At 48.0% G+C, this 21,963-nt stretch overlaps 1 protein-coding gene across 2 annotated transcripts in view; it reads left to right on the top strand.

Moving 5' to 3' along the window:
- The first annotated feature begins 851 nt into the window (after nt 1-851).
- ADAMTS18 (ADAM metallopeptidase with thrombospondin type 1 motif 18) overlaps nt 852-21,963 on the top strand; it is a 139,915-nt gene continuing 118,803 nt past the window's right edge. The window contains exons 1-3 of one of the 2 annotated variants that reach the window (XM_058706252.1): nt 852-1,094; nt 1,196-1,280; nt 4,015-4,331. In XM_058706252.1, the coding sequence (XP_058562235.1) occupies nt 1,005-1,094; nt 1,196-1,280; nt 4,015-4,331 (492 nt within the window). In that variant the 5' untranslated portion in view covers nt 852-1,004. Of the gene's footprint in view, nt 1,095-1,195; nt 1,281-4,014; nt 4,332-7,133; nt 7,333-21,963 lie in introns of those variants that run through there. The other variant, XM_058706251.1, reaches the window with a different exon arrangement.

Raw genomic sequence — 21,963 nt, 5'->3', positions numbered from 1 at the left:
TCCCTGGGAGAAGGGAGAAAGATGAGAAGGATGAGAAGCGGTGGCCCACCGCCAGCCTGCCGTGCGCCGCGTAGGCAGCGACGAGGCTCAGGGTCCCGGCCCCCGGGCTCCTCCACGTTTGCCAGCTCCCCGGTCCCTCGGGTGGGCTCTCGGGAGCCCAGCCGAGCCCAGTTTCCTCTTCTTTATCAAGGGGTTAATAATTCCCCCCTTGCCAAGCAGGGCCTTGAGGTAAATGGAGACAAAGCACCTGGCGCTCGGGAGGCGTTCGGAGCGCGAAATACCTCGGCTGTGTCGCCGGAAGACTTGTCCAAGAGAAGTCTGCACAGGCAGCGAGGGGAGTCGCGCCGCCGCTTACCTGGGCCTGCCCCCTCCCAGCTCGGCCCTCCGTGCGCTGAAATTACGTTTTCCGAGCCGGACCCGGGGCGCTCCCCCCTCCCTCCCCCCGCCACTCCCCCAGGGCCCTCCCCCTCCGCCTCCTCCCTCCGAGCGGGAGCCGGGGATCCCACGCCCTTGCACCAGCCCGGGGGCTCGGACGGGCCCGGGAGCCGCTGGTCGCCAATCACCGTGCGGTGGAGAGGCGGGCGCTCGGCTCGGCGCGCCGGGGGAGCCAGCTGGCGCTGCTTTCCCCGGGAGCCTCAGACGCTCGCACAGACAGACGGACGCGCAGACTGGCGGGCGAGCGGGCGGGCAGGCACGGACAGCGTCCCCCGGCCGTCTGCGCTCCGAGGCGCGCGCCCGCCCCGGGGAGCCCCCACCCCCACCCCACCCCTCCCGGGAGCGGCAGGCGGCAGCTCCGCGGGCCGGCGCCGGCAGAAGGGAGGGCGCGCGGGCGGCCGGAGGAGGGGAGGCCCCGGCGCGCGCGGCCCGCGAGGTGAGCGGCGGCGGCTCCCACCTGGCGCCGCACCTGGAGCGCCGCGCTCCGGGCCGGCGGGGAGAATGCGCGCCGCCAGTGCGCTCCGCCCGCCGCGTCCGGCCGCCCGCAGCCGCCGCGCCCGCACCTGACCATGGAGTGCGCCCTCCTGCTCGCGTGCGCCCTGCCCGCCGCCCGCTCGGGCCCGCCGCGGGCTCCGGCGGGGCTGGGGCGCGTGGCCAAGGCAGGTGCCCGCCGAGGGGCGCGCCGAGAGCGGGGGGCGGGGGGCGCCCGGCGCCATCCCCGCCGCGCCCCTCACGCGCGGTGTCACCTTTTCTCTTGCAGGCGCTCCAGCTGTGCTGCCTCTGCTGTGCGTCGGTCGCCGCAGCCCTAGCCAGTGACGGCGGCGGCGGCGGCGGATTAAACGTCGGTTCGTATTTGCTCCCCACCCCGAGAAAGGGCCTTCCCGGGCACTTGTCCCTTCTTTCCCCCCCCCCCTCCCCGAAAGAGGGGAAAGTGGGAAGGCGCGTTCCACGTCCCCCCTCCCCGCCCCGACCTGGCAGGTGTGTGCCCGTCCTGGAAAGGGTTCCTGTTTGGGGGGGCGGGGGGAGGGGGTGGGGGGGTAGGGGGGGTGATGTGGCAAGGACTCTGAACTTATCAAAAGAATCAGTGTCTTGAGCTGAAAGTCGCATAATTGAGAAAACAATACTTTCCCTGGGTCACAGACGGCTTGTTTAAAAAACATAGTGCGGTGAGAAATTAGGAAGGGGACATTCTGGTTGGTAGCAGAAGGCACCTTCCTTATTTCCTTCCTTTTCTGGGAAAGCCTGTGGGAACTAATGCTTGGGGGGGGGGGGGAGAGTGAAAAAATGCGAGACCTCCCCTTCCCCGTCTCTCCTCCTCCTTTTCCTCTCCACTTGTGTTCCTTCTCTTCCTTTCCTTCTCTCCTTTTTCCTGCCCTTGGGTCATGGATGCCCAAGGACTGCTTTTAGAAGGAGGAGAGCAGGTAAGCTGGAGGTCTGTGGGGGCTTTATCTTTTCTGAGGTTCCCAGCCAAAAACCTCCAGAGAACACCCTTCCCTTCTGTCATTTATTAACTTCCTGATGGTTGCCATTGTTTCCACCAGCTACAGGAGCACAGCTCATCCACGTGTCTAGCACAACCTGATGACCAACCCGGATTCTAGGAGTGTTAGCCTTGCAGGGTCCCCTCCTGCTGTGGGAGAGCCAGGCGTATGGGGGAGAGGGGAAATGGCAGAGTCCTCGCGTCAAGGCTGGGGAAAATGTGGGTGAGATGAGGGGAGGGGACAGAGCCAGGAATTAACTCCTGAGAAATTCACCGTTTGTCCAACCAGAGAGGCTGACTGGAGTTTCTAAAACAACCCCTCATTGTTCGATTAGAGGTCAAAAAGCTGGAGGCTCCCTCTGGGGCAGGGGGATTTGTGGGCTGATGGCCTAGAGGGCTGGCTGGCTGAGGCTACCCATGGCCTCCTAGCCAAGAGCAGGCAGAGTTTCAGGTGGGTTTGGGGAAGGAGGTCAGAAACATCTTCCTGCAGAGACTGGCACATGCGCTGGCCCAGTTTCCACACTTGGGTTTTAGCACGGTGGAGAAAGGAGGTGGTTTTTTAATAAGAAAAAGTTGCATTTAATCAAGAGTCACCTTCCTGGAAAGCAATGTAACAGAGTTTTAAGACAGAAGTAGTGTAAAAAAAAAAAAACTGCTCAGTTTTTTAAGGGTAAGAGGAGGAAAACTTATTTCCCAGTTATTTTTTAATAAGCATGTCAGAGATAGTATTTCTAGTCAGAGGAGTCGAGAAAAGGGGAGAGGCAGGATGTAAAGAAGACTGAGAGAAGGGTAGTGGCTCAAGCAACCAGAGCCACAGGTGGTTCATACACAGAAGAACACAGTTGAAAATTATCGTCATGTTGGGATTTTAGTTTTCCAAACGGAGGCTCAATTAGCCTATCGCTCGTGGATCCCTCTCACCTACCAGTTCATTCCTGAGCTTTTCTTATTTGGTTGTTGACTCTCTTGGGAAAAGGGAAATTCCTCTCTCTTTTCCTCCTCCAGTAACCAGGGACCCAAGTGACTCCAACATGCCTCTTAGTTATTCGGAATCGTTCTAAACACTTTCCCAATTAGTTTCCCATTCTGTGCCTAGAAAAGCGGAGTGTGTTCGAACACGCAGAAGGTCTGTTCCAAATCCTTTTGTGATGGTAGTTCTCGGTCTCAGCATTTTGTGATAGAAAACCGTGTGCTGGCTTCGGTTTTCCAGCAGCAAATAGTTGGTGGGTTTTTTTGTTTTTTGTTTTTGTTTTTGGGGTTTTTTGCAAGCAGCAATTAGTGCTGCTCTAGAGAGCAATGGGGAAAGTATTTTTAAACGTGCCTTCCAGGTGTTCCCCTGACTGATACTCCGTCCCTCACCAACATGTCTGAGCAATTTTAAACATCAGACTCAATAGCAAAGTTCTGACAATTTTGAGACATTTTTTAATGCATCCACTGTATTTTATGCTTACAGTGAAATGGGATTGTCCCTGGAAAAGCTCAGAGTAAAACGTTCAGAGCAACACAAGCGCTGGGGTTTTATTATCACACGTAGTTGCTCTCGGAAATCTGAAACTGCCAGTATTTGCTCGTTATCTGAGATAGCATCTCAAGTTACTCAGCACTGGGAGTTATCATTTGAAATTTAAACTCTGCCTCCCCCTATGCTCCCAGTTCAGTTTAAGCACGAAGATATTAATCTCCTCGAAAAAAAAAAAATTGATGCATTTCTTTACTTCTGCGGTTCTGTATTTATTTTGTGTCCAAAAGATCACTTTTTATGTACGGATGGTTCTTCAGCTCCCAGACTCCAGTTCATCTCTCTCTGTCTCCAGACCATGAGAGAGAGTTGTGGCATTTTCTCGCAAACATTCTTGGCATTCGTGAAGATCGTGCTTGACTTCTCGTTTTGGTAGGCATCCCCGTCACAGAGCTCCTTGCAAAAGCCACAGAGTTCTCCTCTTCGGGAGCGGCTCTGGGTTCCCGTTAAGCGAGGTGCAGGGCAGTGGAAACAAAGATACCTTTGAGCTGTCCTTTGCTCCCCACCAGCCTGTTGGAAAGCGAGCCTTTGGCGCTATGGGTACCGGGTGCTGACAGCTAAAACTTTCCCGTTGCAGATTACGTCTTTGTCACGCCGGTGGAAGTGGACTCAGGCGGGTCGTATATTTCACACGACATTTTGCACAACGGCAGGAAAAAGCGATCGGCGGGGAGTGCCGGCAGCTCCCCGCATTACCGATTTTCAGCATTTGGACAGGAACTACATTTAGAACTGAAGCCCTCGGCGATTTTGAGCAGTCACTTTATTGTCCAGGTACTTGGAAATGATGGTGCTTTGGAGACTCCGGAACCCGCAGTGCAACGATGCTTCTATCAGGGATTTATCAGAAATGACAGCTTCTCCTCCGTCGCTGTGTCTACGTGTGCCGGCTTGGTAAGCACCCCGCACGCTGGGTCGACTCCCCCTTTCTTGTGTTTTGTGGAACTGGAATGAACAGATGTCTGCAATATTAAGTGTTCTTCCAGCCAGCTCGACACATTCACACTGTCAGCTTTGATACTTCTAATATTCTCAATTAATCTAATCTGCTCCCAGAAAAAGAAAATAGAATAGAACTTTAATTACCATTTAGAACATTCTTTTGATGTTTAATGGTCTGGGCCTCTTTATTCTCTGTGTTTGAGACGATCCCTGAGGAAATTAATTTGATGGATGCCATTCGCTTTGTAAAGTCTTAAGAGACCCAGGCATTATATAAATCTAACAAGCTGCATGCTTCTACACTGCTTTGAGACGGGAAAACTGTATTTCAATGCAAAATTGTGTTCAGCAGCCCCGTTGAGCCCAACCTTCACTGTAGAAGGGAGGCCCTTTGTTTTCTTTGAACTAAGCTGTTCGTGTCCTGCTCGCACAAGACATCCTTTTACACTGTGGTGTGGTGTGGTGTGTTCGAGGACTGGCAGGACTGAGTGTGGCATCCAGGGAGGCAGAGCACTTAAAAAGTATTGGGGACGAGCGTCATTTCCTCTCTGTGCGATCCTCGACAGCTGAGCTCCAGGCCAAGGCTGTTGGTGTAAAATGATACTTGCCTCAGGATTCGGTCAAATCTACGAGGCAGTAAATGCGGCTCTGGGTTCGCACTGCCGTTGAGAAGTGTCTTGCACGGACATAATAAGCGTGTGTGTGTGTGTGTGTGTGTTCAAACACATCATTGGCCATGCCCTGGCATGGCCGGAAGAAGTGTGGGAAAGCCCAAGTGGCGATGTCGTTCGTAACGTGCACGGTAAATCAGGACACCGAGCAAGGAGCTGGGCGGGAGGTGTAGGTGCCGGTGAATGAAAACTCCCACGTTCTGCGCCAGTCGAAACTTTCTTATTCAACTTTGTTTTCATAGCGTGGCCTGAAATGCAGCTATCACCTTTCATCACAACTAGAGTTTTGGTGTTCTTTGGTATAATTTTGCAGTATCGAGCGAGGCAAAGATTTGACAGTTCCCAGCTAAGCTTGATCCATGTAAATGACCGCCATGACTCATTAATGACGTGGCTACGCACACCCACAAATAGATTTGGCGTTTTGTTGTTGTTGTTGGTGGTGTTGTTGGGCTTGATGGTGATGGGTCTTCTGCTCTTTTCCGGGCATTGTCCCGTATTTCCCCCGTCTCCTGTCTGCTCCTGTATCCTAATGCCTTCGGGAGTGGAGGCACCTCACTGTAGTGGCTTAAACTATCCCATTCCACATAACACCGTTTAGGTGCAAGTTAAGAACCTCCATATGCCTTCGTGTCTTCATCTCTAGAGTGGAAATAACAAGAGGGTTTACAGCACAGAGCTGTGGGGATTAGGCGACTTCTTACACGGACGATGCGAAGCGGTTCCTGGCAGGGAATAATCGCTCCCTGGCGGTTCTAGTTCCGGCAACGCTTAGCCACCTCACCTACCTCTCTTGGGATTCCCCCCTCTGTGAATGACAGGAAATCTGCTCGGTTGCCTCGTATCAATAGATGTCAGTTGATTTCTCCTGGGGAGGAGAGTCACCGGGAGCAAATGATCGCTTAACAAACGGGAATGAGGCAAGAGAAAAATTTCCATCGTTGTGATGGATGTGAGAGAATTGACGGCCACATGCGCCTGTGGATGAGGCCAATGTGGGTTGGAATCATGACATTTGGATTCTGTCTCCCCTACTCCAGAAGCCAGCTGCATGTAATCAGTTGAATAACTTTTCTAGGTCTCAGTTTCCTCTCCTGCATCATGTAAAATAACTTCTCAGACCACTGCCATCTCTAGGCATCTGACTCTGATTAGCCGATTTGTTGACCCTGGCAGGGCCCACTTGGTATGGGGTAGGGTGAGAATCAAGCCGATCCCCACCTCTCCGTGACCCTGCCAAACGACTACGAAACACAAACACATACCCCCCAAACTTGATGAGAAAAAAACAACAAGAAAGAAACATGAAAGGGGAAAAAAAACCACAACTGAGAAACTGGACGCCACTCTGAGTTAATTTTTGAAGCCCTGTGTTGAAGTATAATGTGTATACGGAAACGTGCAAAACGAACATGCGGAAAAAGGCAAAAATCATAGAGCACAGCCTAATGAACTTTTACACAGTTCGCACCCATCTACCCGCCAGCAAGATGAAACAAGACATTCCCAGTGTCCCAGACGGTCCCCCTGTGTCCGCTCCCCGGTCCCTACCCCACCCCCACCCCCACCCCCAGAGGTAACCACTGTCCTAACTGCTAACTTAGTTTACTTTTGCCTATTTTAATATTTTGCATAAGGCAAAATTATACAGTATTCGTCCGCGTGAATATTTCACCAGGTTTCCATTTAGAGGTCGGTGGGCGTCTAAGCGTTCCCGTTTGGGCTATTCTGGAATACCGCTGAGCATTCTTGTCTGTGCCTCGTGGTGAGCCTGTGGACCCCTGTCGGAAGGGGAGCCTTCCTGTCCCTGTCGGAAGCTAACAACGCGTTCCTGTCGGGACCTAACAACGCGTTGTTGGGTGTGGCTGTGCCACTTGGCACCTGCCATCAGCGGGTCTGGGAGCTCCAGTCACTCCACATCCTCGCCGACACTTACTGTTGTCTCTGGTTTCCATTTTAGCTACCGGAGTGATGGGCATGACGTGGTTCCCCATGACGGGTTTAGTTTGTGGTGTCCTGTGGTACCCTGTCGGGTACCGTTTCTTCTGCCCAACGGCCATCTGTATGTCCTCTTTTGTGATCCGTCTCTATCCTGCAGACAGATGGCATTAATGCTTCCAGCCTACGCTGTGGTGTTTTTCCCTTTTCTCTGTCAATAGAAACCAGAATTCTGAGCAAAAACACCACTCTGCTGGTGTGACCTCTCTGTTACGATGGCTACGATTCTGTAACAAGGCATTGACCTGCTTATGAAGCACTATCAAACGGCAGTAGTGAAGACGGTGAGATCATCTGAGGTACCACGGTGAGGGGACACTTCACTAGAAACAGGGAGAGAGGGTGATGGGGAGGAATAATCGTGGCAGGAGGAAGACTTTCTTCATCCTTCCAGCCCCTTAAGAGTCATAGACCTGGCCCTCCTTCTTTGGCCAAACAAAGGGTTATACCTTCGCTAAAGTTCATTAGCAGCTACTCTGATGGCTTCCGAGCAGTGAATAATGGAAGAGTTCACGAAAGGGGCAAACCTCTCCATGCTTTTTTGGAGAGACTCAGCAGGGTTAACACGCTAAAGGAGACGAGCAACTCTTCTTGCCTTGATGTAGAAGCTGACAGGAGCCGAATGAGACTGATAGGTAGAGTCTCTTCCACTGGAAGGCTCTGCATCAGGGTTTCTACCCTCATGGAGCTGGATGACTGGCCTCAGAATGCCTTTAGAGGTTACAGCAACTTCCTGGAGTGCAATGCAGTGTGTCTCAGGACAATAGGTCACCTTTCCATAACAAAGTACCCATGGAAGAACTAACCTGTTATCTCGGTCGCCAGGGAAGCCCCGGGAGAGAATGAGAAAGGGTAGGAAGGTTATAATCATGAAATAGATGCCTATGTATATACATGTGTATGTGCGTATTCCAGCGAGGATGTCTCTGGCAGGGAATTTCCCTCAATAATTCAGAATTAAACTGTCCTTCGAGTATTTGCTTAAAATGCACTCCCCTCCCCACGACTGACAGGGCTCGCTTTTCTCGGGAGTTGAGCAGGCCATTATTTACTTAGAACAAGGGACAGAACAGAAGTTGCAAACTTCCCTGGGTGAATCCTGCCTCCCGCGGTGTCCCGGCATGATTATTATTTTTTGGGGTTTTGAGTGCATTTAGACGGGAACTTGCCTACTCCAACCCCTCACTGCCCCCTACATCTGACTGCCTCGCACTCTGTGAGGGTGCCTTGGGTTTGCAGCCTTTGTCCCAGAATCTTGGGGGTGCAGATTAACCCAATCACCATTTGCCATGTACATTCCTCCTACCATATCTAGCCTCTCTTCCAGTAACACAGCCATGGGAAGGTCATTACATCCAGGAAGCCCATGTTGTTGTTAGCATTCGCTTCTTGATGTTGAACTACCACCTACCTTTTTATGACTTTCACCTGTATTTCTTAATTTTGTCTTCTGGGTTGGTAGAACAAACTTGTACCTTTCTGCCTCCATGCTGGGAGATCCAAAAAGGCCTTTCTGCTCAAAAATGTTTTGCCTTAGAGCTCCTTTTTTTTTTTTTTTTTTAAATCAGGACAGTGGTTTTCAGAGTGTGATCAGCTGCATTAACTTTGCCTGAGGTGTTGAAAATTTGAATTTCTTTACCCACAACAGAAGGTCAGAGAGGCTAAGCTCAGGAATGTGTGTTTTTCTAATTCTCCAAGTGACTCCTAATGCATATTAACAGTAGAGAACCATTGGATCAAGACGTTGAACAAATAAGCAAATTGTTTTAATAACTGCTGTTGGGAAAAAAAAAATAATTGCTTTTGGTTTGACAGACTGATCCCATTTCTAAAACTTAGTGGAAATGTTGTGTTTTAAGAACAGACTGAAAAGACACATTGAAAGATTATCCTTTTATTCAACAAGTTTTGATTAGCTTCTGTCAGGCACCTGTCAGGGTACAGCAGATAAACTCACAAGCACGTTGGATGCCATGTTCTAATTTATAGAAGAAGTTCACGGCGTAGGGTTTTAAAAATGGGGGAAACATAGCCAAATAGTCCTAAAAGCCACCTCTGGGAGATCTACTGTGCACATTAGCATATTAGCAACTTAGAAATGCCCTACTTTAAGGACATTTGTTTAAGCCTAGAATTTTCCTGACAGTCTGGTACTAACAAGAAAATTGAAGCGATGATTCCCAAAAAAGATCTATTACGTATTGATTTCTAACTGGGGGTGGGGGGGGTGGGGGGAGATGTTCCCGGAATAAAAGGATTTCATGACCATATAAGTGGCCATATATTCCCATAGAGTTAGGGAAACCTTAGGTTTAAATGCAATTAGAAGTCTTTTCTGTAATAGGGTCCACACCTTTTAATATGCTAATGTGGATTGCGGCTTGCGAAGCTCCCAGAGGTGGAATTCTAATACTAATTGGGCTGCTCCCCTCTCTTGAAGGCGTACTTTCATCAGTAACTTGTCCAGATTTCTGTGGTTCACCCTAAGAGAGCAATTTCTAGCTCTAAGATTACTTGCCCTTTGCGGGTGCCTGATAAACCTAATTTCCATGTGTTCCCGTTGGGGAAATACACCCCTTGCTTGACAAACTCAAACACCAAGCTCCGTTCACCATGTGAGGATCAAGTGACAAGGCTTGTGGGAACTTCCGCCGTATTGCTCCCCTCCCCAGATCGGTATTAAGTGTACTTGGTACTCTACCTTTGATGAGTAACAGTGAGCAAGCACCCAGCTGGCGAAGAGCGGAGGACTGCTCGGCCGCCGTCTCTCCTCGTCTCCAGTCAGGACCCAGGCTCAGCACTGCATCAGGGGCTCAGCGGAAAGTGCGCAGGAGATCCCTCCGGCCTCAAGTCCTGACACACCGCCTAGTTCTTGTCCCTCAGCTTTCTTTCGTTTCTTCTCTTGTTGTCTCCAACAATTAAACCGTAAGTGGTGTTTCTCCTCCGTGGCTGGCTGCCCCCGTGTCCTCATGCCTTTGTTAGCGGTGGCCTCTAGACTGCTCTCCAGAGAGCCCCGGTCCCTGCAAGGAGCTTTGGAAGCGGTTGTGTTTCCTTAGGCGGTAGGACAGCTTTGATCTCCCCTTTTCAGAGTCATTTTATGACTCAGAAGGCTCAGCCACTGAGTTGTCTCTTGCTGGCCACTGCCTTCCCTACAGTCTTTAGAAAGCTGGTTTCCGTTCATAAAAGGGCTGAAGTTAAATGACTTTAGTCCAGACGTGCAGAAAGAGACTCCGCTGTCTTGCTTTGTGGCGACTTGTTAGCTAAGCAGGGGTTTGCTGAATTACATACACCTCCTTGGAACTTCTCAATCACTTGAGAGGATCATGTGAAATTAAGGATTAGACTGGGCTGTATTCACAAGTGTTTGGATACAGGCTGATCCAAATCAGAGATGTTTCCTTAGGGTATTGATTTATCAAGGGTAAAAAGATGTTTATCTTTCTTTCTTTTCTTTTCTTTTCTTTTCTTGTCTTGTCTTGTCTTGTCTTGTCTTGTCTTGTCTTGTCTTGTCTTTTCTTGTCTTTTCTTGTCTTTTCTTGTCTTTTCTTGTCTTTTCTTTCTTTTCTTTCTTTCTTTTCTGCCACTCTTCAGCCGTGATTTGCTCCAAGCAATACTTGTAGCAAAATGCCAGCTAATTTCTTTTTTTCTGAAAACGGGGCCAAGGTTCTTGCCAAAGAGCAGGGTCCCGAGGCTGACTTGAGGGGTGCTCACATGGGAGGGTGGAGGGCTGACTCTTCCCCCCGGGCTCTCTGGCTGTGAGAGGGTGGCCGCCAGAGGAGCGTAACCCCCAGCCTCCAGGATTGTGAGTGCTGGGCTTTCTGCGTGCCTCTGCACCTGTTTTTCACCTGTAACATGGATGTAACTCTGTTGCTTTCGGGGGACTGTGGCGACACATGAGGAGCACTTAGCCTGGCACATGCTAGGCGCCCCGTCCTTCATTACCCTTGGCTTTGGACTAGGAAGGGGTCTGGGAAGGAGATGGCAATGGCACGCTGGTCCTGGAGCCTCCTCAAGCCTGTCAAAAGGGGAAGAGGGCACCTGGGTGGTGGCAACACCCTGCAGAGGATATTTGGAGATTTTATCGGAGGAAGTAACCACTACGTGATCCACCATGAAGGAGGGAAGCAAGAGAAAGGTGAAGAATGACGGGGAAAGATCAGCCAACACGTGAAGGTCTGGATGGAGGCATGCATGGTAGAGAGCGTGGTGTACTGGCTTTGAGCTCAGACTCGGAAGTCCCGGCTCTGGCCTTCAGTAACCACGTAACTCGGGTCAAATCATGGACCTCTCCACGCTTCATTTCCTCATCGGTGAGATGAGGAGAATGGGGCTTATGGATGCTGACTTGGAAGGAAAATACGGAATGGTGCAATGCTTAAAACAGCGCCTAGCGCCTAGTAATGATGTTGGTAGTGGTAATGAGAGAGTAATAATTGCCATGATTGCGGACCTCCTTCCGTAAAGGTGTTGCCAACGTTGGCTAATGCCAGTCCTCTTTACCACCCGCAGGCAGGAAACTTGTAGCCACGGTAATAATAGTTTGTATTTATTGAGCACTTCCTTTCGTTATTAAAACTGGGGCCGTGGAGAGAGGAGGATTCAGCTAAGACACAGACTGAGGCCTTCATAAGATTTAACCACCAGAGAGCATAGGGGTGTTCAAGGTCTAAGGTGGCATATGCCCCTCCCCTGGCCCCCACGCACTACAAAAGGACCGAGGCACCTAAAAACAAACAAACAAACAAACAAACAAACAAACAAACAAACAAAAAACCCCAGCATCATATTTTTAGGCCCCACTTCTGAGATTTCTGTGGATCCTCGGGTAGAGCCAAGGCATCCATTTGAGTAAAGGCAAGAAAAACCTTCACAGATGGTCCCACCCAACGGGCACTGTTGACTGAATTAGCGTCCTGAGTGTGTCTGCGAAGAATCTTCTCAGGGGAGACGGGACGGCTGGAACATCTTTGGGACAATTGTTTTTGCTTTATGGATGCATTGCGGCACGTAAGTGTGACTGTCCACGCTCTAACTAGCACCAGCCGATGTGTATGCTAAGAGGGCAGGCAGGGTGGCTAGTGTGGCTCCAAACGTAGAACATTCTGGTGTGTCCTGGGAAGCTTCACTGGCGGGTAGAATAGCTCCACCTCGAGCTAGGTTAAGCCTAAAAAATACATTTTTTTTGGCTCAGCGATCACTCACATTCATCCTTCCTACCCTCGTCCTTGTCCTAGGATGGCTAGCCTTGAGCAAGGCGGGACCCGAGGTACCCAATGATGTCATCACTGTTGTCTTTCTTCTGACTCTGCTCTTTTTGTGCCTCCTGAGTTCTGGAGAGGAGTCCAACGTTTCTTTGGGTGCCTGGTGTCTCAGGTGCCTTACTCACTTCACTTTTGAAGTCTTCACTTACGTCATGATATGTGAGTTAATGCCTAAAAGGAAGTGAGGGGTGATGCACAGCAAGCCAAGGATTGCAGGTATGGGTTTGAATCTCCTTTTGAAACTAGAGTTTATTACGTCTGGTGGGGTATGTGTGCGTGTGTGTGTGCGCGCATGTGTGCGCTCATGTGCACATTTAAAATGTCCATGGGTTGCATTAGCCAACACTTTTCCTGAAGCATTTTTGTGATGGGAAGGGGGAGTGCTTGGGAATAACATATATCTGGGAGTTCCTTCTGTATTGGTACGCGTACATCTATCTTATTCTTTCAACTGCTGCATATTATGCCCTTCTGGTCAATAGGTTTTTTTCCGGTCTTTTGCTGTTGCTGAAAAGGGCATGCATATGGATGAGTCTTCTTAGTTGCATGCGATTCTATATTTCCCGAGAGAGAGAGACACCGAGAGACCGCCTTTGTGAAAAGCTGAGGCATCACACACACGTACTAGACATTAGCTATGGCCAGAAATTTCCTTGCTGAGATTGATCCTAGCCACCCAATGTCACTGGCTATTACTGGCTCTGATTGGTTGTAAATCACGCATAGTTACTGAGAACTCGTTTCACCTTTGTCTTCGTTGAGCCCAAGAAAGTCAGGTGAATGATTCTCTCCAGTGGAGCATATGTGCTAGTAAAATTGCACGGTTTCCCACCATCAACGATAGACCGTTGAAGAGAAGGTGGTCCCGATGAATTCGTGAAGTCCAAATATAAACCGGTCCAGTGAGCACTGCCCTTTAAAGCTTTCATGACCCATACTATTTGCCTGGGCTTCCTACCCATCTCTGTCCACAAACCCAGGAGTGCCCTTTCAGTTACATCAAGTCGTTTCTGTGGAAGCCTGTTCCCACGGTCTCTCTATCCAATTACAGGGCAGAGTACCCTCAAATACCCTAATACAAGTCTGGTGAGACTGTGCTATCTGGACGGCATGCTCACCTCTCCTGAAGGGATGCCTTTGATGGATCTAAGGATTTCATTCGTGGCTGAATTCTTTTGATTGCTTATTCATGCCGCTGAGCTCTGGAATATTTTATCTGCCCTTATTACCGCTACAAGTCAAGGGGGCGTGCTTTCTAATATAAATTATATAACGCACACCGCTAATTTACTGGAAGTCGGCTACCCTTAGTTGAGAGACGGCACTTGAAAGGGACTGCCATAAGCTAGTAAGAAGAGATTATCTCTCCAGTGATTTCCTGAGCTCTCCTACAGCAGCCTGCTTTTTCAGTGTCGGCTCCTTCTGTGACTTGACCATCATCCTTCGCGTCCCTTTCATATTGTTCTTTGCCACCTCCGGGGGGCAGAGGAAGAGTTACCCCAGATTAATTTCTCTGTGGATGAACAGTAAACACAGTTATTCTCCAACCTCGGTTGTTGAGTATAGGTCTGTTTTGTGCAGCACAGAGAGTCCAGATAAAGTTAGGACTTTATTTCAAAGTGACAGAAAATAAGTAGAAAATACTACTTAAATGCACTCTTGCTCTCTATATGTACTTTACATAATACACACACACACACACACACACACATGCATGCATATCTTGTATTTTCCTGTGTCTTAGTCTTATCTCAGTATTTTGCAATCATTGTTTTCCAGTAGGCTGCATTGAAGCCAGATGAATTTCATGCTTTCAAAAGGATTCTTTTTGTGTGTAAAGCAAATACTAGTTTCTGTTTAATCCGGCATATGTAACAATGTCATTTATGATTAAATCACATCTAGGTCAGTGATTCTTAGCCTAGAGAGCCTTAAAAAAACACAGATGCCCAGATCCTACCCCAGACCAGTTGAAGCTGAATATCTAGGGGTGGGGCCCAGGCATGAGCATTTTTTAATGGCTCCCCCTTTGGTTCTAATGCTCCATCACTACTGAGAACCCCCGGGCCAGATAAATACCAGGGGCTTCAGAGGCTCTACGATCTTAGAAATGCCTCGTGCAATAGTTTAAGAAGGCTGGCATGTTCCAGTGCATGAGATCTCAGAAGCCCATCGTTTTTACTTACTAGTTATGTGATCTTGGCAAAATTATTCTTTTTGAAGACCTTTTATTTTGAAATACTTTTAGACTCACAAGAAGTTGCAAAAATAGTACAGAGATTTCCCATGTATCCTTCCCTCAGCTTTGGGAAATGCTCAACTTCCCGAGAATCTGGTTTCCTTATCTGTAAAGTAGAGATGGAAAAAACCCTGTGAAAGGGCTGCTTTGAGAAGGAAGTGACAAGATGATGCCATGTACAAACTGTGGCCCCGAGCTCCGCAACCCCTGCTGCACACGCACGCACACACACACACACACACACACACACACGTCTCCCAATTATTCATTCAGCTGCTAATTTCAGTATTGCTGGGAAGAGATTTTGCAGAGGTCCTTTCAAATCAGTTGACCTTAATTAAGATAGGGAGATTTTGCAGGTAGGTTTGACCTGATAATCGTATGATCACACGGAATCAGGGAAAGTTAAAGAAGTTCATGGCTCCAGGGATTTGACACGGGACAGAGTCTCCATTGCTGGCTTTGGAGATGGAGAGGTCCATGTGGTGAAGAGTGCAGGTGGCCCCAAGGAGCTGAGAATGGCCTCTAGCCAGCTGCCAGCAAGGATCGGGGGCCTCCGTCCTACAACAGGAGGGAACCGAATTCTGCCGACAATCTCAATGAGCTTAGAAGTGGATTCTTTCCCAGAGCCTCCAGCGAGGAATGCAGCCCTGGCTGACACCCTGATTTTGGCCTTGGGAAACCTAGAGCACAGAACCTAGTCGCTCTGTGCCCAGACTTCTGACTTGTAGAGCTGTGAGCTAATAGGTGTTACTTTTAAGCTGCTAAGTATGTGGCAATTTGGTTATGCAGCCATAAAAACCTAACAGAAAATTTCTACAGTGCTCACTCTGCGGCAGGTGGGTCCGGAGTAAGTCCCCTCTGTTTCCAGAATCATGGCCCTCTCATATCATCCATCAACTGCTCATGCTACCTCATGGGGCACGTCAGACCATGGGTTCAAGGAGAAGCAGTGAGTTTCTATAGATAGTCCCTATTTAAAATTGCTGAGGAAATGTGGGGCGCCTGGGTGGCTCGGTCGGTTAAGCATCCAACTTCCGCTCAGGTCAGGATCTCACGGTTCGTGAGTTCGAGCCCCGCGTTGGGCTCTGTGAGGACAGCTCAGAGCCTGGAGCCTGTTTCAGATTCAGTGTCTCCCTCTGTCTCTGTCCCTCCCCTGTCTGTCTGTCTGTCTGTCTCTCTCTCTCTCTCTCTCTCTCTCTCAAAAATAAACATTAAAAAATTGTAAAATTGCTTAGGGAATTTTATACTGTTTCTCAATGGGCACTACGGATATGGACGGATGCTTGTGGGCACTGGCTTGTGTGTTCTAGGATGCTTAGCATCTCAGGCCATTAGCTGGCAGATGCCATTGGCACCCCACAGCTGTATCAAAATGTTTCCAGATATGGCCAAGTGTCCCCAGGGGTATAATTGTCCCCAGTCGAGAATCCCTGATAGCACACAATCACATGCTGGCGGCTTTAACAGAACGCATTTATGTAAGGTGTTTTTGTTTTTTTTTTTCCCAGAGGATACTCGCTGTTGATTTCAGAGTCTTTAGGAATAATGATTTCAGTAACAGTGATGATTCAATAATGATTTTTCCTTTTGAGGAACATATTTGGGGAGACTGTGTATGAATGGTGCGTGGGGACTGGGGGTAGATTGGAAGGCAGCAAAAAATCATCTGGAAATCTTTTTAAAGATGTGTATTTGCTTTTGAATTTCACAGCATGCCAATCCAGACTGCTGAAATTAAATGGATCTTTGCAGAAACATATATTTCTAATAAAATTTACCCTTGCATTCTTAGGAGGGAGGGAGCCTATCTTACAAGGGAGGGAGCCTATAGATTAGAAATGTGGATTCCATTTCTGGGTGTGCTGCCAACCTTCCATAAAAGTTGAATGTCCCCTGTATCCTGTTGATCTGCAGCAGTGGGGGCAATGGGCAGCTCTGGGAATGAGATGGGGAATGTTCTCTGTGTTTTATTAATGTGTGCTCAAGCCTGAGAATCTTGTCAAGGTGTATTGGGTTTTTCTATCTACTGAATGTAGTTGGGCAATTTATGCGTTTACAAGAAAATGTGTAAATTCTTCACCATACCTGATGAGGCAAGGAGCTCTGTTTTCACTGGAATGCAAGATAAGGCAGCTAATTTTTCCATATGCATGGACTCATCAGCTGACCTGGTTATGTAACCCATCTCTGCCATTGCTTCCTTCTGTCATATGAAAGTGCACGGTACCCCGGTAGCTCGTACCTCCATAACAGCAACATCCTCGAAACCCCCAACTTCTTTCTAAATGTACCAGGTAGACAAATTCAAGGTCATTTGGGGGCTTGTATTCCTGGCTAATTGCTTGACACTTCTCCTTTCTTTTCCCTCTGTTCCTCCCTCGTACCTACCATCCACCCCCTCTCGACACCCATCCACCCCTCCACCCACCCATCCACCCCTCCACCCACCCATCCTTCTAACTCAGAGCATTAATTTCCAGCTTCCTCTGTGCTTCAGTGCTATGACAGACTGTGAAAGTACAAGAATGATAATATGGTCCCTAAATTCTTAGATACTCCACTGTGAAGGTGGGGAATAATGGAGACAGGAAGATAAACACTTAAGGACGGTGCAACAGAATTAATATTATAGTTAAGGTATCATTTAAAGCACCACGAGAACACAAATAAGTGTTGAGCGACTAATTTTCAGTGTGAGCAGTGTAAATGAGGGTATGTAAATAGCACGTACTTTTATACACTTGTCCGTGTAAATTTCACTGCTCCCAGGTCAATTGAATTGGGTATTGCGAAAGTATAACCGATGCTGACCACTTGTTATCCCCTCTCCTGCCACCATTGTGATCCGAGCCGCTGTGCTCTGTCATCTGGATTCTTGTAGCAGCTTCCAGTCTGGTGGTTCTCTTACGTCTCTTGTGTCCCTGTGATCTATGCTTCTCACAGTTGCCAGATTAATTCACCTTCTTTTTTTCTAGCAGCTAAAGGCTTTCCATTACTCATAGTGTGTCACCCAAATTTCTTGCCATGGCCTGCAAGGTGCTATGTGATTGGGCTCCTTTCGCCCGATGTCCTATCTTTTCTACCGTCGTACCTGCCACCCCAGCTCTTCTGGCCTCCATTGCCTTTCAGCATATCCCGGATGCCCCTGTTCCATTGACTTTGCTGTTTGAATGCTCTTCCCTCAAATATTCACCTACCCCCTTCCTTCACCTCCTGTGTATTTCATTTCTTTGTGTAAATATCATCATTGCAGAAAGTTCTTCCTTGCACCTGTCACTCCCTCATCCCCTTATCTTGCTTTATCATTCTTCATACTAGTTATCATTCATCTAATAATTGCTTTATTGTCTTGCACATGCTGCCTTCCCTGCTTGAATAACTGCTTCATGAGGGCCAGACTTCGTCTCTGCTGTTGACATCTGTGTCTCCACTGGCAAGAGCAGACCCTGGTAAATAGTAGGCGCTCAATCAACATTTGTTACATGAATGTATGTCATTAACATCCTGGTAATTTCGAAATACAGACATCATTTCTGTGTTTGGGATGCATCCTGAATTGGACTTTTCTGAAGCGTTCATGCATGCCTTCATTCACCGGAAAAACTCATCAGTGGGTATCTTTTATGTGCAGGTCAGATATGGGGATTCCGAGATAGCAGTGGCCACCGATCATTTTTTGTCTGCCCAGCATCTGCTTCCCCAGTCTTTTGGCAAAGACATTGCAGTTTTCTTTGGGGACCTAGCTTTGCCACCTCTGCCTCAAGTCCTTGGAATTTGGCCGGAGGTGACATGTTTTCAGGGTGACCAGTCAGCATATCACATACCCTTGACTACAGCGATGGGTAGGGATTCATATGTAACAGGATCAGAACCATTGAAATAAAAGTCTGGGACACCTAGGGGTAGCAGAGAGGATGGGCTGTAAGTCTGGAGTTGCTGGCAACCTTTGTGTCACCTGAGAATAGGGTCATCGCGGTCTTGATGCCTGACATTGAAGTACTTGGGGCTTTTCATTGGCGTGAAACATATCCCCCTTTCTTGTTGCTCTAGCTTAACGTTAGTTTCTGTCACTTCGAAATAAAGTCCTAACTGTGATAGGACCCTTTCTACAAAGAACCCCCAGCCTCCCAGAGGAAGCAGGCAGGCAGAATGTAACAAGGGCCTCCAGCACGCACTGGCCGGGGGACCGATGGAGTGACTCTTCGCCCACACTGTGTGAATCGACTTTTAATGGGTGTAGAGCGGCGTATGACTACATCTACCCTTGTTGGTATTTTTTCCCGCTGGCGCATCTTGGATGCATTAACTGTCTTGCTGATTCACTCCTCTGTCTGTCAGTTGTCTTGTTATTACACACCTCTCCATGTCTGCCAACAATAACCACAGATGGCTTTAAAGCAGCAACTACGAATGAGCACGTTATACGCCTGTCAGTGAGCAGTTGGGGAGAGTCTACTCTCCATGGTTGGCTTCGGGGATGACCTCACATGCCATAACCACTTTGAATTGATTTCTTTGGATGATGACACATGGGGCAAAGTTGTAAAGCAGGAATGCTTACGGATGGATGACATTGCTCAACATTCATGTGCAGTTCATTTGCGTCTTTGAAGAGCTTTATTTCAATGAGTCTAATTTTAGTGTGCAGTGGTTTTTATTTTTAAATTATGACAACAGAAGTGTTATTTTTTCCCCCATGAAATCCTCTGTTTCTTTTTTATGATGCACAGAATTCCATCTCCTCTTTGCTGCAGCACAGTGCCATCCAGTAGAACATAACACAAACTGGCAGACGGCATTGAAAACGTTCTGGTAGTCCTATTTAAAGAAAGTAAAAACAACCCGGCGAAACTTGCATCGGTATATTTTGTTTAATCTAACCTCTTGCAAATGTTTCTTCAAAAGATCACCAATGAAAAAAATGGAGACAGTTCTATCTCATTTCACACACACGTCTTCAGCATCCCGTGTGCCTTTTCCAATTTGCGCATGTTTGGTTCAGACTGGCCGCGTTGCGAGCGTTGGGGAGCAGAGCCCGTCTTGGAGGGCTAGGTCTAACCCTCTCCTATCTGGGAGTTCCAGTTCCAGGACTTTCATGGGGAAATTAAGTGGGTAGAAAAGAAAGACTCCCTCTTTATTTCACTTGCTAAAATTACTTAACTTCCAAGCAGTACTTCCGGAGGATCTTCAGGTTTGTTTCGAATATTCTCTGGTGTGGACAGGTTGACTTGTGGGTTTGGAGCACCTTTGCCGTCATACGGTTCCACACGCAGTTGTGCAGTTGTGATGGTGGAAATGACACTTAAAATTGGGTGGGATGTTTCTTTTGAAGATAACTGAAGGATATTATGGTTTGAAAGATTGCAAAATTTACACCTGGATTTTCCTCTAATTGTATTTGATCAACACTTGCTAGTTTAGTAACTTCTGTTTTTTGTTTTTTGTTTTTTTTTAAGTGGAAGCCTCTTTATTAGGTCTCCTTTTTCTGGTTTTCATAATAACCTTTGTAGTTATGCTAATTAATATATGGAGAAACCAGAGCGAAATACAGTTTTAAAAAATTCCACGGTTGGGATGTTAAGAGGTAATGTCACGCAATTACAAATTTCCCTCTCTGATGAAGGGGTTCGGTGGCAGAAAATAACCCAGATCAGTGAACAGTCATAAATACATTGTATCTGGGGTGCCTGGGTGGCTCAGTTGTGCAACTCTTGGTGTCGGCTCAGGTCATGATCTCACGGTTGTGAGTTCAAGCCCCCCGTCGGACTCTGCGTTGACAGTGTGGAGCCTGCTTGGGTCTCTCTCTGTCTCTCTCTCTCTTTCTGTCTCTCTCTCTCTCTTTCCCTTTCTTCCTCTCTCTCTGCCCTCCCACATGTGTGTGTCTCTCTCTCTCTCTCTCACAATACAAAAACTTAAAAAAATACATTGTATCTGACTTAGGATCACATTTAATGTATCAGAAAATTTAGTTATCTCTATTTTTACTCAAATGGTGATATCTGAGCAAATTTTCCTTGCTGGTGGCTGTGCACAGAGGCAGGAGAAATCAACCAATGGATGTGCGTCTCCGTACCCTGCCCTGGGGGCTTCTTCCCTGCAGGCCATGTAGAGCTGCCTGACCATGGTTCCCATGATCGAGTCTCTTGCTGAGCCCTGCCTTCCTCAAGCCAGAAAAGTAGAGGACAGTTGTCTCAGGAACCCTTGAAATGAGGAGCAGATGGGCTTGTATTCTAACGGAAAGGAAGGAGACCTTCTCAGTCCAGGGAAATGGTTGCAGGTGCTTTACAGGTACGTCCACTTCCGCTTTCGTGTCTTGATGGTAGACTGAACATGCGTGGGGCTGTGTTAGGGTTCTCTGGAGAAACGGAAACAAGTGTGTGTGTATTATAGATACTCTACGCATGTAACATTAAGATCTGCCTATATCATGTTAGGTATTGATATATAGTTTATAATTATGTAATGTTCTAATATAGTATATATTATGTATACGATAACATATATACATATGTGTGTATTTATTCCCACACATAAATTTATATATATATATATGTATGTGTGTGTGTGTATATATATATATATATATATATATGGGATTGACTCACATATTATGAGAAGCTGAGAAGTGCCAAGATGTGGAGTTGGCAAGCTGGAGAGCCAAGAGAGCTAAAGGTGTAGTGCCAGTGTGAATCTGAGGGCAGGAAAAGACCATTGTCCCCGTTCAAAGACCATAAGGCAGGGAGCGGTTCTCATTCCCTCTGCCTTTTCAAAGAAAAATTTTTTTTAATGTTTATTTTTGAGAGGGACAGCGTGTGAGCAGAGGAGGGGCAGAGAGGGAGACACAGAATCCGGAGCAGGCTCCAGGCTCTGAGCTGTCAGCACAGAGCCTGACACGGGGCTTGAGCTCACAAACCGTGAGATCGTGACCTGAGCCGAAGTTGGAAGCTTAACCGACTGAGCCACCCAGGCGCCCCACCCTCCGGCTTTTTGTTCTGTTCAAGGCCTGCGGTGATTGGGTGATGCCCACCCACACTGGGGAGGGAAACCTGCCTCATCCAGTCTACCGATTCAATGTTGATCTCAACCAGAAACACTCATAAAGACATACCCAGAATAATGTTTAAGCAAATATTTGAGCCCGGTCGAGCTGGCACCCAAAATTAGGCGTCACAGAGTCTTTTTTTTTTGCCCTCCGCTGGCACAGTTTTGTCCCTCTTCTTCTTCATAACGTGCTCTGGTTGTACTTTCACACTTAGTAATGTGTTTATTTCCATAATGCCTATCTCCTGTGCTGGGTGACAAGTGTCATGAGGGCATGAACCCTGTCTTAAGTTTTTTTTTTTTCCTCATCGCTGTATTTTGAGCATATCTGTCACGGCTCCTGGCGCTCACTCATTGACGCTCTCTTGAAA

The sequence above is a fragment of the Neofelis nebulosa genome, chromosome 17 (assembly GCF_028018385.1).
Source record: "Neofelis nebulosa isolate mNeoNeb1 chromosome 17, mNeoNeb1.pri, whole genome shotgun sequence".
Lineage (NCBI taxonomy): Eukaryota > Metazoa > Chordata > Mammalia > Carnivora > Felidae > Neofelis > Neofelis nebulosa.
Note: the sequence above shows the minus strand (reverse complement) of the source record. Positions and strands in the feature narration are given on the sequence as shown.